Genomic DNA, 16,567 nt, shown 5'->3' on the forward strand with positions numbered 1-16,567 from the left:
ATAATACAGCGGTGGTTGGACCCCACTGTATTTTCAACCATGCGTAACTAAATAAATAACTAAATAAAAGTTTTAATGTTTATTTTAATGTTCATATGTTATGGCCAAACATACCAGAAAATTATCTGAATAAACAAATAGTAAATACCTGACTTATAAACTGACAGTTAAAAACATTTTGATTATAAACATCATAAATACACAACACTTTGATCACAGTATTTAGTGCTTTCAATAAGATCATCATTCACACAGCATTGACAGCTGACAGTACAGCTGTAGTTCTAGTAAGTAAATCATATTCATCTGAACATTTATTAAACATGATTAACTGCTGCCTGCAAAAATCCATCCCAAAACACCCAGTTTCTATCTTCCATCCAGCTGTTTATCTCTGGCAATGACAGCTTCATCAAACTTGATCATGAGCGTGGTTCCCTTGTGCCAGTGCGCCGTGACTTTAGCCGGGAAGCCGCTGTGAGTGAGAATGGCCTCCACGATTCCTGCCGTGAACGCGGCACAGTTCAGTGTGCTGTTCTCTTTAGGCACAGAAATAAAGGCATTTATCACAGGCTCTTTCTCAATGATGTAGTAGGTTTTGTCGTCATCATTGGCCTGTTCCAGTTTATCCGCTTCCTTCCCGAACAGAGTCTTCCAGACAGACACCTGAAACAATGGACAGAATTAATGTACAGAAAGCGATCTGAATATTGTCATGTATGTAAAGACAGACAGAATTATAGATAGATAGATAGAACCACAGATAGAATAATAGAATGATGGATAGAACGATAGATAGAACGATAGATATATAGATAGATAGATAGATAGATAGAAGGACAGATAGAACGATAGATAGATAGATGGATAGACAGATATATAGATAGATAGATAGATAGAACCACAGACAGAATAATGGTATGATGGATAGAATGATAAATAGAACGATAGATAGATAGATAGATAGATAGATAGATAGATAGACAGAACGATAGATAGATAGATAGATAGATAGATAGATAGATAGATAGATAGATAGAAGACAGATCGATAGATAGATAGATAGATAGACAGATAGATAGACAGAACGATAGATAGATAGTATGATGGATAGAACGATAGATAGAACGATAGACAGATAGATAAATAGATAGACAGAAGGACAGATAGAACGATAGATAGATAGATGGATAGACAGATAGATAGATAGATAGATAGATAGATAGATAGATAGATAGATAGATAGATAGATAGATAGATAGAACCACAGACAGAATAATGGTATGATGGATAGAACGATAAATAGAACGATAGATAGATAGATAGATAGATAGATAGATAGATAGATAGACAGATAGATAGACAGACAGATAGACAGACAGATAGACAGACAGATAGATAAATAGATAGATAGATAGATAGATAGATAGATAGATAGATAGATAGATATAACCACAGATAGAATAATAGTATGATGGATAGAACGATAGATAGATAGATAGATAGATAGATAGATAGATAGATAGATAGAAAGAATGATAGAACCATATAGATAGATAGAACCACCGATAGAATAATAGTATGATGGATAGAACGATAAATAGAACAATAGATAGATAGATAGATAGATAGAAAGAATGATAGAACCATAGATAGATAGATAGATAGATAGATAGATAGAACCACAGATAGAATAATAGTATGATGGATAGAACGATAGATAGAACGATAGATAGATAGAAAGAATGATAGAACCATATAGATAGATAGAACCACAGATAGAATAATAGTATGATGGATAGAACGATAGATAGATAGATAGATAGATAGATAGATAGATAGAAAGAATGATAGAACCATATAGATAGATAGAACCACCGATAGAATAATAGTATGATGGATAGAACGATAAATAGAACGATAGATAGATAGATAGATAGATAGATAGATAGATAGATAGAAAGAATGATATAACCATAGATAGATAGATAGATAGATAGATAGAACCACAGATAGAATAATAGTATGATGGATAGAACGATAGATAGAACGATAGACAGATAGATAGATAGATAGATAGATAGATAGATAGATAGAACCACAGACAGAATAATAGTATGATGGATAGAACGATAGATAGAACGATAGATAGATAGAAAGAATGATAGAACCATATAGATAGATAGAACCACAGATAGAATAATAGTATGATGTAGTGTTGTCAAAAGACCCGGTACTTCGGTACCAAGTCGGTACTAAAAAAAATTAAATGTTACGGTACCAGGTTTTCTTAAGTACCGGTGGTACCGAGCACCCGGTCAACCCGGTTCTTGCTGCGCTATGCGAAAAGTGCGCAGTTGCGTCTTCTTCATAAAAGCACAAAGACACGGCGACCGGCGGTGCTGCTGATGCGGCTGCTCTGAATCCGCTTGTTGAAAAGAAAGGAGGAAGGAGCCACGTGTGGAAATATTTTGTATTTGCGACTGATGACAAGGGCAACATCATAGATCATCAGAAACCCACTTGCAAACGGTGTCATCGAAGTTCTCTCTCAAAAGGAGGAAATACATCGAACTTAATAAAACACCTCAAAGACCGACACCCAGATTTAATGAAAGTTCAAGCAGGTAAGTTTTAATTTAATTTTATATTTAGAGCTTCTGTTATAAAAATTATACGTTAAATAAACATCGCCATTTGCAGTTAATCGTTAGCATAAGCGCGGCTAATGCTAACGCGAGAATTAGAATAAACTTCTTTATTAAGTATTTAATGCTCCTATAGCGTTTATTAAAAAAAAAAAAAAACAGGACATGATAGTGTACTATTTTTACACACCTGAGGCTTTTAAATGACCCGTGTAGCTAAAATATGTGTGTTAGAGAACAAACGTACAAATGTATGGTTAATGTTTATAGCCTTAAAATCGGTCCGTCAGAAAAGCAGTTCTAGGCTATGAAATATAGTTTGCGCAGTTTGATTAAATACAAGTACAGTCAAATACAGTCCTGTATAGTTTGGTAAAAGATACTATTCATTAACATGACTTAATATATTATCTAACATAATTTTACAGTGAGTGAACATTAATTAATGTTTGTGAATGTTGTTTTATACAAACATTTGATCGTTCATGTTTGTTCATTGTACGTGAAATAATGTCAACAGATACAACTTTTAATTTAAAATAAATTATGAATACATTTTGAAATTAAGAAGAATAATTGCTATGTAACACTTGTTTATTAAGTCATGTTAAATGTTATCTTTTTGTAAAGTGTTTTTAATACTACAGTTTCCGTCTGTGTAACATTGATATCTTACACTCAGTATAAGTAATCTTATCTAACTTTGTTATAAAAAGCTGAGGTTTGTTATTTACTGAAAAGTTATATATAAAGTTCTGTTTAGCTGGTGTCAATCTAATATTGCATTTAGTCAGACTCAGCCCATTGTTTTACTGAAGTATATTATATTTTCCTTTTACAGCTGCAGGCTGAAGAAGACCACGAACCAAACTCCTAAGCAGACAATGGTTCCAGATGCTTTTGAGCAGCAGAAGTACGACAAAAAGGCAAGAAAACTGAACCGAGCTGTTGCTGAATTCACATGTATGGATTAAGTGCCAGTTTATACAGTGAAAAATGGGGATTCCAGCAAATGCTTCATCACCTCAGCTCAAAATACCAGCTTCCAAGTCAAAACTTTGTTTTATTTTTGTTTGTTATAAATAAAAATAGTGTGTTGTTCAATTCATGTTTTTGTGTTTTGATTTGGTACCGAAATTGGTACCGAGAACCGTGGATTTTCACTGGTATTGGTACCGAATACTGAAATTTTGGTACCGTGACAACACTAGTATGATGGATAGAATGATAAATAGAACGATAGATAGAACGATAGAACGATAGATAGATAGATAGATAGATAGACAGATAGATAGATAGAAAGAATGATAGAACCATAGATAGATAGATAGATAGATAGAACCACAGATAGAATAATAGTATGATGGATAGAACGATAGATAGATAGACAGATAGATAGATAGATAGATAGATAGAACCACAGATAGAATAATAGTATGATGGATAGAACGATAGATAGATAGACAGATAGATAGATAGATAGAACCACAGATAGAATAATAGTATGATGGATAGAACGATAGATAGATAGACAGATAGATAGATAGATAGAACCACAGACAGAATAATAGTATGATGGATAGAACGATAGATAGAATGAATGATAGAACCATAGATAGATAGATAGATAGAAAGAATGATAGAACCATAGATAGATAGATAGATAGATAGATAGAATGACAGAACCATAGATAGATAGATAGATAGATAGATAGATAGAAAGAATGATATAACCATAGATAGATAGATAGATAGATAGATGACAACGATAGAATGACAGAACGATGGATAGAATGATAGAACGATACATAGACAGACAGATAGATAGACAGATAGATAGATAGATAGATAGATAGATAGATAGATAGATAGATAGATGGATAGATAGAATGACAGAACCATAGATAGATAGATGACAACGATAGAATGGTAGACAGAACGATGCATAGAATGATAGACATAGACAGATATACAGATAAATAGATAGACAGATAGATAGACAGATAGATAGATAGAGATAGACAGATAAATGACAACAATAGAATGATAGACAGAATGACAGAACGATCGACAGAATGATAGAATGATAGATAGATACATAGAATGATGGAACGATAGAACGATAGATAGGTAGATAAATGACAACGACAGAATGATAGACAGGCAGATAGATAGACAGACAGATAGATAGACAGACAGATAGATAGACAGATAGATAGATAGATAGATAGATAGATAGATAGATAGATAGATAGATAGATAGATAGATGACAGGTATTTACTCTGGTAAACATGCAACATGTGCACTGACAGTTCCTGTGGATTGTACCTTGATGAACAGCAGTATATTGAGGACTTTGGTTTCTCTTTTGCCGTTCTTTTCTCGCAGCACCAGCACGTCCAGCATGCGCGCTCCGACTCTCTGTCCCATGTCCGCCAGCCGCGCCTGCAGCTCGGACACCGAGTACACGCGGCTCTGGCAGTACTGCACCATCTCAGAGAAGAGCAGCGCGAACGCGCTCAGGCTCACCTCTGTCTTTGGTCGCGTCAGGGCGCGCTCCAAAATCGCGGATTTACCTTTAGTGAAGCGAATATCCATCATTCAACCCTGACACAACCGACGCGTAGCAGTCGTGTAACTTTAGTAATTTCAAGGAACGGGTTAACTGTAAACATACAGATATGAACGAAAAGCCTACAATTATTGTCTCCTCATGTCACTCATTATAATTCACTTTACCATGAATATTGTAAATCATACTAAAAGCAACATCTTGTTGACGTCTATAGTGTTTCTTCTTCTGTGCAACGAACGGTGTGAAACGCTCACAGCGACACCATGTGTCCAGAAAAACCTATTCACAGAGTGGGTTAGTTCATGAAAATTAATTAGCTCATACTGTCGGTCCTTAATTAATATTAATTAGCCTACCATGCATGGCAGCGTCAATTTCAGGCACTTGTTCTTTGTATTAATGCATTGGGAATACTATATGTAAAATGATCGCACTAAAACACTTTGAAGTTAAAAATTAAAGGGGGCATTTAAATAGGAATGAATTCGCCAGCTAAGTCCTATTGGGTGAACGTCACGTTGCGTAATTAATATTAATGAGCCAGGCTTTTATACGCATGTCTTTCCGCTCCGACCGACAGTTGGCGTTTAATTTCATCACACGGAAACGCGGTGGAAAGCAGTGCAGCGTTGGAGTTTCTCGATAAAATTGATTTATTTAAGGTATTCAGATTGTTTTCATCATATTGTTTACCGTGGAAATATATTGTCCTGTCTTGAAACGGTGCAGATTTAGAAATGTTGTCTTATGCTATAGGAGCGCAGTTACCACGTGTTTACCACGAGGACATAGCAGAGTCGCATTTCATTTTATGTTTAAGAAAATTACTGTAATATAGTACAATTAATTTGTAATGGAAGCCTGGAACTTTGTAAAGAAATTTGTACTTAGAAAATCTCCCATTGAGTGTTGATAGACATCATAATATCTGCGTGCTGATCTGATTAGCGTCTGTTTAAAACTGATTTGTCTTGAATGTGCACGCAACTGGAACCCCGCGTTGCTTGTCGTACATTGTGGGGCGCATAATGTGTGCTACAGTACAGCAGGGTCTCTGTTCTCTTCTCTGTCCTCATAAGAGTTGAGATGACAAAGATCCTGCTACAGTTTCATTCTGAGCTTCAGTGCAGCGTTTCAGATGAGTAGATGAGAGGCATGTGATCACTGCAGACTATTTCATGCATTTATTTCTGTTGAATTGCAGGAAGATGCTGAACAGATGGAAAGACAGAAAGTCCATACACTGACAATCAGCACCATAGGAAGATGTGTGTTTATCACTTCAGCATGTGAAGAAATCATTTTGACTTGATTTGATTGTTGCAGACCCGGGAGAAACAGTGCTTCTTACACATCAGCAAATAAACTTAAATTCTTGCAAATAATGTGTCTTGAGTCCCTTTATTGTGTTTTTGGTCTGTCATTGTTCTTTTGTGTTTGATCAGAGACTTGATATAGCACATTTAAAATGAATGCAAGTTAATTTTTAGTAATTTCAAGTAATATTTTGTTAGAATTTAACCTGAAAAAGTCCAGTTCAATGTTCTTGGAAATGCCCTGTCCAGGCTCCACCCATCTTAAAAAAAAAACAAAAAAAAAACATATATATATATATATATATATATATATATATATATATATATATATATATATATATATATATACACACACAAAAAGTCCCTTTCAGTGAAGGTCTGTTCACTTGGGGGACATATTTGCAACACCCCAAGGCAGCTCATCCAAGACCAAACCTTATCTAAAGGAATGGGGGAATCCTGAACAGTGATAATTTATTCAAAAATGTGATGTATGGTTATAATCAAAATCAATATACTGATCAATTTGGTAATCATTTCAATATTGGATGTTTCAATGTAGACTTTAATATAGTCTTAGGTTTTCTCAAATGGGCAGTGCCAATGAACTACAGTGAACCAGTGAACTTGACTATTTTGGCTCATATTACATCATGGGGTGGTTTAAGATTCTCATATAGAGATTGATTTGAAGTGAACAGCTGTTTGAGTCCTGCACTGTGTGTGGTGCATTGTGGGATGTAGGATGTAGGATCTGTGCTACAACAGGGTCTCTGTTCTCTTCTCTCTGTCCTCACGATCCTTCAGATCCTGCTACAGTTTCATTCTAGAGCTTCAGTGCATTTCAACTTGATTTTTTCAAGCATCCTGTTCTTTTATCACGTCTAAAACAATATCTTTAAAATGCCGTTTTTCTGAAGAAAAAAAAGTAATTTTGCCCCCGTTATCCCCTGCTTAGTACGATTAATGCACTTTGTTGTTTATATACAGAATTTGCTGAGCAAGCGCGCGCTTACAAAATTCCGACGTTTCAACGATGACTAATCTGGAAGCGTCTGATTGGCCATTGCATTCATAAGATCAACAGAATCGTGTGTGATTGGTTATAATGCGCAACGCTGTAAAAAGGAGTGAACATATACAACATGAACAGATCTATAATGTCGCGATGGACACTTTAATTCTCATTTTCATTTGTCATTTTTGCTCCAAAGCCTTTGTTAATTTCCCTTACCCAGTCTTACACACGCTCCGCCTATATTCTCCATAACGCAACTCGGTTTTGGTTTGCAACTCGACATGAAACTAGAATAAGAAATGCTGTCTTCTCTCTCTATAAAAGCGAAAAAGAATCAGCGGTTATGATTTTCATGGTTAGTCGTTTTTGAAACCATTTGCACATATAGACAAACGGTTTTTAAAGTAAAAGTAAAGGTGATATTGCTCGAACAGTGAAAATGGCTTCACTAAATATATCTGCAGACGATCTTTCTTGTCCCGTGTGCTGTGAGATCTTCAAGGATCCTGTTCTCTTATCATGTAGTCACAGTTTCTGTAAAGAGTGTCTTCAACAGTTCTGGAGAACCAAGGAAACTCGAGAATGTCCTGTCTGCAGGAGACTGTCCAGTCACGATCCTCTATGTAATCTTGTGTTAAAAAACTTGTGTGATTCGTTACTAAAGGAGAGAACTGAGAGGCGATCATCAGGATCTGAGCAGATCTGCAATTTGCACAGTGAGAAACTCAAACTCTTCTGTCTGGAGGACAAACAGCCTGTGTGTTTAGTGTGCAGAGATTCACAACAACACGACAATCACAAATTCAGACCCATCAGTGAAGCCGTTTCAATATGTAAGGTAAGATAAATTTTGTTTTGTAAATTACAGTAGTCATAAACAGATATAACCACATTCATGCACTCAGCATTTCTGTATGCCGTTTTGCTCTACTTCATTGCTGTGCTGTGAAAAAGTGTATTGTCCCTGATACTGATTTCTTCTGTTGCCTTTAAAATTCATTTCTAAATCAGTTTCATATGAGATACGCAAAAACAAAAGAAATCAAGAATTTATTCTTTTCATCTCTCTACTTTAATCAGGTGTATTATTGTTGTTGTTGTTGTTGTTGTTGTTGTTGTTGTTATTGTTATTATTATTATTATTATTATTATTATTATTATTTTATTTTATTCAATCCTAGGAGGAGCTCAATACAGCACTCAAGACCTTACAGGACAAGATTCAACACAGTGAAAACATAAAGGGAGTGCTCGAGGAAACAGTTCAACACATCAAGGTGAGGAAACAGAATCAAGACTGTTTTCTTTACATCTGTAGGATCACAACACACAATTTGATGAATTCCAGTGTATTAATATTTTTAAATTATTTTTGAAAAATACAAGCAGAAGTTACAAAGATTCTGCATCTGTAATATGTTGGTATTTAATTTGTCCCAAATATTAATGATGTGAAGTGTTAATGTGTTGACTGAGATGACTGAAGTGAATGTGATTGATTCAGTCTCAAGCTGAGCACACAGAGCATCAGATAAAACAGCAGTTTGAGAAGCTTCATCAGTTTCTCAGAGATGAAGAAGAAGCTACAATCACTGCATTGAGGGAGGAAGAGGAGCAGAAGAAGAAGATGATGAAGGAGAAGCTGGAGGACATCAACAGACACATCTCAGATCTTTCACACACAATCAAAGACTTGGAGGAGATGATGAAAGAAAATGACGTCTGCTTTCTAAAGGTCTGATTTCACATCACTGATTGATTGATTGATTGAGTTGTTGATGATCAATGGTGTGTTTGTTCTGCAGAAGTTTCCAGTCTCAATGGAAAGGTGAGTGATCTGCTGGTGTCTCTGGTCTCTCTGCTTCTGATTCAAATCCACTGCAGTTCTGACTCCTGAATGTTCTTCCAGAGTCCAGATCTCACAGCCGGATCCACAGACGCCTTCTGGAGCTTTGATTCATGTGCCACGTTACTTGGGCAACCTGTCATTCAGAGTCTGGAAGAAGATGCAGGACATTGTTCAAAATAGTGAGTCTGGAGAACATCTGTGCTCTTATTATATATGGGGAAAGACTGACAGATTCTCGCATTATGTGTGAAGAACTGGAAAGGTTACTACATCAAAAAGATCTGAAAACAAGAATAGACCTTGATATTTAGAGTTACAGTGATACAGTTCAGTTTGATTGATCAATAGGATGAGTCTCATAATTCATAATAATCTGTGTTTGGTTCACTCTTGATCATTACATGAACATCAGAATAAGAGCAACTGTTGATTGTGTCTCATCAGCTCCTGTGATTCTGGATCCAAACACTGCAAATCCACATCTAATCCTGTCTGATGATCTGACCAGTGTGAGATACAGTGAGAACAAACAACTGCTTCCTGATAATCCAGAGAGATTTGACGAGAGTTTCTATGTTCTGGGTTCAGAGGGTTTTAACTCAGGAACACACTGCTGGGATGTGGATGTTAAAGAGACTCAGTACTGGAGTCTTGGAGTAACTACAGCATCAAACCAAAGGAAGGGACGTAATTTCTATAAAATTAATATGTGGAGTGTGTCGTATAAGGTGTTAACACAGACTAGCTTTCCTGTTAAAAAGAAGCTTGATCGTGTGAGAGTTGATCTGGATTATGACAGAGGAACAGTGTCATTCTCTGATCCTGTAACTAACACACACCTATGCACATTCAAAACTACGTTCACTGACACTGTCTTGCCATTCTTCTTTTGTTATGGGTTGTCCCCTCTAAGGATTATACCATTTATTAGTCAGTAATAGTTACAGCTGTAGGTCTGGATCTTCCTGTTTTCATCATATTTCAGTTTTAAATTTTTATATCACATGAGTAAGAGTGATCTGTTGATCTGAATATCAGTACGGCTGTGATTGGGCCGCAGCTGATCACATGACTGATATCCAGCAGACACACTCACACTGAGATACTGCTGTTATACAACAGATCAATAAACAAGATAGTTAATTTATTAATCTTAAAAAATAAACATTCTTAATTTATTAATCAAAAGTACTGATTAAGTGTTTTAAAGATTCAGCAGATTTCATGGAAAACCCAGAAATATTAGAGAATTTTAAAACTCTGATATGCAAGTGTGGAAAAGTAATGGAAATTAATATAAACTTAAAGATCATACTCTTTTCTGTAAGATATACACACGTGTGTGAATATGTTTCTGTCATGAAAAGTATTAAACTGAATGCACACTTTAAACGAATGCTTAATTCAAATCAGTATCAGGACACCTGTGAGCAGTGCTGACATAAGTGCGACTTTACTGACATCTAGAGGTGAAAATGCACAGCTGTAACAGTCATTTTCTACCAGACGAACGCCAGAGACAAGGAACCTGTAGGAATCACACTTGAAAGCGTAAAAACTGCATTAATAATACATCAAGTACACGAAAGACTACACTTTTACTATGCACACAGTGTCTTAACAAGACACGACGCAACTGTGGATTAAAAACTATTTGTGAAGTTGCCGCTGGGACACCTGCACACTAACTATTACATTGATAATATCAGATACGGATTATGTGCTTTGTTCAATGTTAAATGGGTTTAATGTTAGTTTGAATATTATTGTTTTATATGTGACCTTTATCGCCGTACTGAAAGCGTCAGTTTACCTAAAGGAGAAGTCCACTTGCAGAACAACAATTGACAGATAATGTACTCACCCCTTGTCATTCAGTATGTTCATGTCTTTCTTTCTTCAGCCATAAAGAAATTACATTTTTTTTTTTTTTTGAGGGAAACAGGATTTTTCTCCATATAATGGACTGATATGGTGCCCCGATTTTGAACTTCCAAAGTGCAGTTTAAATGCGGCTTTAAATGATCCCAGCTGAGAAAGAAGGGTCTTATCTAGTGAAACGATCGGTTATTTGGATAAAAATAATACATTTTATATATGTTTTAATGTCAAACACTCGTCTTGTCTCACTCTGCCTGAACTGTTTTTTTTTTTTTTTTTTTTTTTTTTTCTGGTTCATGACAGTTAGGGTATGTCGAAAAACATCTCATGTTCTCCCTCAACTTCAAAATCATCTTTTGTGTTTTATCTTTTTTTATTGACAGTGTTTGATCTTCTTTGGATGTTCACTTTGTAAAGGCTGGGTTGGTACTTCTGCAGTGATGTAGGATGATTTTGAAATGATTTTTGAAGTTGAGGGAGAAAATACGATTGGAGTTTTTAAACATACCCTGTCTTGAGTCAGAATACACAGTTCAGGGAGAGCAAGACAAGACAAGCATTTGAGATTAAAAAGTATACCCTTCTTCCTTGGCTGGGATAGTTTACAACTGCATTTGGGATCATTTGAAGCCGCATTTAAACTGCATTTTGAAAGCTCAAAATTGGGGCACCATATCAGTCCATTATATGGAGAAAAATGCTGAAATGTTTTCCTCAAAAAACATAATTTCTTTACGGCTGAAGAAAAAAAACCATGAACATCTTGGATGACAAGGGGGTGAGTACATTATCTGTACATTTTTGTTGTGGAGGTGCACTTCTCCTTTAAGGAAACAAAAATATTAACCTTTTATACTCTGTCTAAACAAACAAACAAGTGTATTCTATGGAAAAGATTATATCATTCACCCAGCAGGCTAAGTATTTTTTATAAATTAGATTATACATACCCATTTTGTTGTCACGTACTGCTTCTAAATTAATATTAAAATTAATATTAGTGTAAAATAACAAACGTTTTATTAAATGCACTTTGTTTCATTAAATGCACTTCGAGTTGACGTATTTACCACTATGTACTATACACAGGCCTATTTTTAATTAAAGGGATGTATGATAGGAATAAAGACATCTGGAGTATGATGCAATTATAAATTCAATAATCAGTAAGTTAAATGATAACACCTGCTTCCCCAAATATGATGGCTTCATTTTACCTCTGGGGTCTTTCAACTTTTCACTTTACACCACTAGCGACAAAGCATTCTTTACAAAATTCAGTGCTATTGTTGTTAGAAATAAGATTAACATAAAATAAGTCATTATAGTTTTTGACTAGTTTTCTCATTGTAAGAGGTAGCAATATTCTGTTGGAGAGTGTTGTTATATAAACGACAGCAGCATTTGTCTACATTAAATCATTAACCAGATGAACAACGCCTACATCCTACTGCCAACAGCCAGTTCTCTATTAAAATGAATGGGATCATGTTGCTTTGTCACTGCATGTAGCTGTCAATGTGAACAGGGAAACTGTAAAACTCTATCATCAACTTTAAATGGAGAACTGAACTCTTTCCATCCATTCATTTTTTGTTGTAACAGTTTTGACTGCCATTTATTCATATTTTAAATCACCATCCAGAGATCAGAGTCAAATGCAGCAAAGGGTCAAAGAACATGAGATACCAACAGGCAAGATAATAAAAATGCAGAAACCCCGCCTTCTTACAACACTTACAGGAAGAGACCGTTTCATTAGTTCTCTATCTATTATGAGCTATAATTAACTGGATCTCTTGACAACAGTGAAAATGGCTTCACTGAATGTATCTGCAGAAGAACTTTCTTGTGTCGTGTGCTGTGAGATCTTTAAGGATCCTGTTATTTTATCATGTAGTCACAGTTTCTGTAAAAAGTGTGTTCAGCAGTTCTGGAGAACCAAGGAAACTCAGGAGTGTCCTGTCTGCAGGAGAAGATCCTCAAGAGATGATCCTCCATATAATCTTGCATTAAAAAACCTTTCTGAGTCGTTACGGAGACATGGAAATGAGAGGGGTTCATCAGGATCTGAGCAGATCTGCAGTTTACACAGTGAGAAGCTCAAACTCTTCTGTCTGGAGGACAAACAGCCTGTGTGTTTAGTGTGCAGAGATTCACAGAAACACACCAATCATACATTCAGACCCATCAGTGAAATAGTTTCTTCTTACAAGGTAAGACAGTATAATGATTTTGATAGCTTTTGTGTTTGTGTGTGTGTGTGTGTGTGTGTGTGTGTGTGTTTTTAAATCGTTATTTACATTTGTTTAGATTTTTCCTGATTTATATCCAGAAAAATATTTGCAATTAATGTGGAAATAGCATACAAACAATCAAACAAAAAACCTTGCATCACTGAATAAAAAATATCATGCATATTTTACAGCACCATATCATAACGGGCACTAGGACAAAAGTTCATGAACAAACTTCAGCATGTATTTCACATATAAAAACACCTTAATATATGCCTCGTCTGATCAAATTTAAAAGTCATTAAAAACTGATTTATTGAAATTAGTGGTTTATTTAAATTATTGAAACGGTTGGAAATGTATTAATTTAAATACCAATTTTCATAAATATGAATATTAATTAAAATGAATACAAAATGCAAATTAATACTTTAGCTTTAGAATATAAACATACTAAAATAAAATAAGAGAAATGGACAGATGTGGTGAACTGCCTGAAAATCACTTGTTCAAATCTCTATGTAACTGATGATATGGAGATTTTCACTTTGTTAAATTCTAGGAGGAGCTCAATACAGCACTGAAGACCTTACAGGAGAAGCTGACACATGGAGAGAAAATGAAAAAAGAGTGTGTGAAAACAGTTCAACACATCAAGGTGAGGAAACAGAATCAACAGTCAAAACCTCAACAATCCCAAACCAGCTAGTCATTCTTCATGACTATAATGAATGGGAAACAAGAACCAAGAAAAGCTAAATCATAAACTACTTAATGGTTTGTAAAGACATTCGTTGTGGTTTACCAATTTTAAGCATTTAAAGTGGAAACGCTTGATTCAAGAATTTTTTTTTACATCATGAGTGACAAATTCAGTCACTGGTGCAGATGATGTGTTTTGATTGATGACTGAAGTGAATGTGGTTTGATTTCAGTCTCAAGCTGAGCACACAGAGCGTCAGATTAAACAGCAGTTTGAGAAGCTTCATCAGTTTCTCAAAGATGAAGAAGAAGCTACAATCACTGCACTGAGGGAGGAAGAGGAGCAGAAGAAGCAGATGATGAAAGAGAAGCTGGAGGAGATCAAAAGACACATCTCAACTCTTTCACAGACAATCAAAGACACGGAGGAGATGATACAAGACAGTGACGTCTGCTTTCTACAGGTATGATTTCAGATCATGATGGATTGATTGATTGATCGAGTTGTTGATGATAAATTTTGTGTTTGTTCTGCAGGAGTTTCCAGTCTCAATGGAAAGGTGAGTGATCTGCTGGAGTCTCTGGTCTCTCTGCTTCTGATCTAAAGCCACTGCAGTTCTGACTCCTGAATGTTTTCCAGAGTCCAGATCTCACAGCCGGATCCACAGACGCCTTCTGGAGCTTTGATTCATGTGCCACGTTACTTGGGCAACCTGCCGTTCAGAGTCTGGAAGAAGATGCAGGACATTGTTCAAAACAGTAAGTCTGCAAAAGATTACATATACACTGGAAATGGGTGAAGATTTTACATATTTAAAGATGTCGGATGTGTTCGATCAGTTGGACAAATGTCATAAAAGCACCTGTTGATTGTCTCATCAGCTCCTGTGATTCTGGATCCAAACACTGCGAACCCAGATCTCATCGTATCTGGTGATCTGACCAGTGTGAGACACAGCTGGAAGAAACAACCACTTCCTAATAATCCAGAGAGATTTGACTCTTTTCACTGTGTTTTGGGTTCAGAGGGTTTTAACTCAGGAACACACAGCTGGGATGTGGAGATTAAAAAGAGTCGATGCTGGAATCTTGGAGTAACTACAGCATCAAACCAAAGGAAGGGACGTGATTTCTTTAGCGCTGATGTCTGGAGTGTGTGGTATGGATTGTATGAGCCATCTGGTTTTCCTGTTGAACAGGATCTTGAGCGTGTCAGAGTTGAGCTGGACTATGAGAGAGGAACGGTGTCATTCACTGATCCTGTGACTAACACACACCTACACACATTCACAACCACCTTCACTGACACTGTCTTGCCATTCTTCTGTTGTTATAGGTTTTCCCCTCTGAGGATCGTACCGCTCAGCAGCTAAAGAATTAAAGATCAATTCACTTAATTTCGTCCACAGTATGCCTGGAAATTTGGAGTTGCTACAGTCATGAGAAACCTGGAAATATCAAGTCATGTTTAAATTGTGATATCCAGACCTGAAAAATACATGAAAACTCAAAAGAGGAAAATCATGCATTTCTTTAATATTTAATATATTTTTATTCATTATGCTGTTTCCTAAAATATTTAATCAAGTGTTACCTGTCCTGATTTAAAACACATAGTGAAGGGTTAATAAAAGCAATGCAGCTTTACTGTCATCTAGTGGTGAAAATGTAAAACTGACTTAAAAATTAAACTTCTCATCGTTTATTCATGCATGACTAGCTTTCTTCTGTGGGAAACAAAAGTAGAAAGGCAAAGTGTGCTGTAATGTGTGTGGAAGCAACCACAGTGTTGTATGTGAGAACGACAGACACAGAGTTGAAATAAAAAAGCAGGCAAACCAGAACTCCAGATAGCTACAGAACTGCAAAGAAAAGATTTGAGGGCCTTGAAGGATTAGTTCACCTCAAAATAAAATCTCTGTCATTAATTACTCACCCTCATTTCGTTCCAACCCGTAAGACAGTTGTTCAACTTCAGAACACAAATTAAGATATTTTTGATGAAATTGGAGAGCTTTCTGACTCCCTGTGGACAACAATGCAACTACCACATTCAAGGTCCAGAAAGGTAGCGAGGACACTGTTAAAGTAGTCCATGTGACATCAGTGGTTCAACCGTAATTTTATGATGCTATGAGAATGTTTTTTTGTGTGTGCAAAGAAAACAAAAATAATGACTTTATTCAACAATTTCTTCTCTTCTACATCACTCTCCTCATCTGACCCACATTTTTTTTAGTCAGAACTGAACCAAAACTCTGCCATAATCCTACAAGAAGCTCGCCAAAAAAAAAAAAAAAACAGATCTGGACCATATGAACCTGTTATGCTTGTATGGTT

At 35.9% G+C, this 16,567-nt stretch overlaps 3 protein-coding genes and 1 long non-coding RNA gene across 4 annotated transcripts; 3 read left to right on the forward strand and 1 right to left on the reverse strand.

Moving 5' to 3' along the window:
- Positions 1-67: 67 nt before the first annotated feature.
- On the reverse strand, positions 68-5,463 carry LOC127163421 (trafficking protein particle complex subunit 5). The gene is made up of 2 exons (XM_051106655.1): positions 4,978-5,463; positions 68-666 (listed from the first exon to the last, which is right to left on the reverse strand). Exons 1-2 carry the CDS (start codon positions 5,248-5,250, stop codon positions 370-372), a joined length of 570 nt encoding a protein of 189 aa, XP_050962612.1. The 5' UTR covers positions 5,251-5,463; the 3' UTR covers positions 68-369.
- LOC127163435 (uncharacterized) lies at positions 2,220-3,752 on the forward strand. The gene is made up of 2 exons (XR_007827484.1): positions 2,220-2,627; positions 3,490-3,752. It is a non-coding gene; the product is annotated as an uncharacterized LOC127163435 (long non-coding RNA).
- Positions 5,464-7,686: 2,223 nt separating the features above from the next.
- LOC127163403 (nuclear factor 7, ovary) lies at positions 7,687-11,033 on the forward strand. Its single transcript, XM_051106619.1, has 6 exons — positions 7,687-8,396; positions 8,740-8,835; positions 9,063-9,293; positions 9,364-9,386; positions 9,468-9,586; positions 9,852-11,033. The coding sequence occupies exons 1-6, from the start codon at positions 7,998-8,000 to the stop codon at positions 10,343-10,345; spliced, it is 1,362 nt and encodes a 453-aa protein (XP_050962576.1). The 5' UTR covers positions 7,687-7,997; the 3' UTR covers positions 10,346-11,033.
- Positions 11,034-13,079: 2,046 nt separating this feature from the next.
- LOC127163402 (nuclear factor 7, brain) lies at positions 13,080-16,114 on the forward strand. Its single transcript, XM_051106618.1, has 6 exons — positions 13,080-13,504; positions 14,088-14,183; positions 14,461-14,691; positions 14,765-14,787; positions 14,868-14,986; positions 15,110-16,114. The coding sequence occupies exons 1-6, from the start codon at positions 13,103-13,105 to the stop codon at positions 15,598-15,600; spliced, it is 1,362 nt and encodes a 453-aa protein (XP_050962575.1). The 5' UTR covers positions 13,080-13,102; the 3' UTR covers positions 15,601-16,114.
- The last annotated feature ends 453 nt before the right edge of the window (positions 16,115-16,567 follow it).

This window comes from Labeo rohita, chromosome 3 (assembly GCF_022985175.1).
Source record: "Labeo rohita strain BAU-BD-2019 chromosome 3, IGBB_LRoh.1.0, whole genome shotgun sequence".
In the NCBI taxonomy this organism is placed as follows: Eukaryota; Metazoa; Chordata; class Actinopteri; order Cypriniformes; family Cyprinidae; genus Labeo; species Labeo rohita.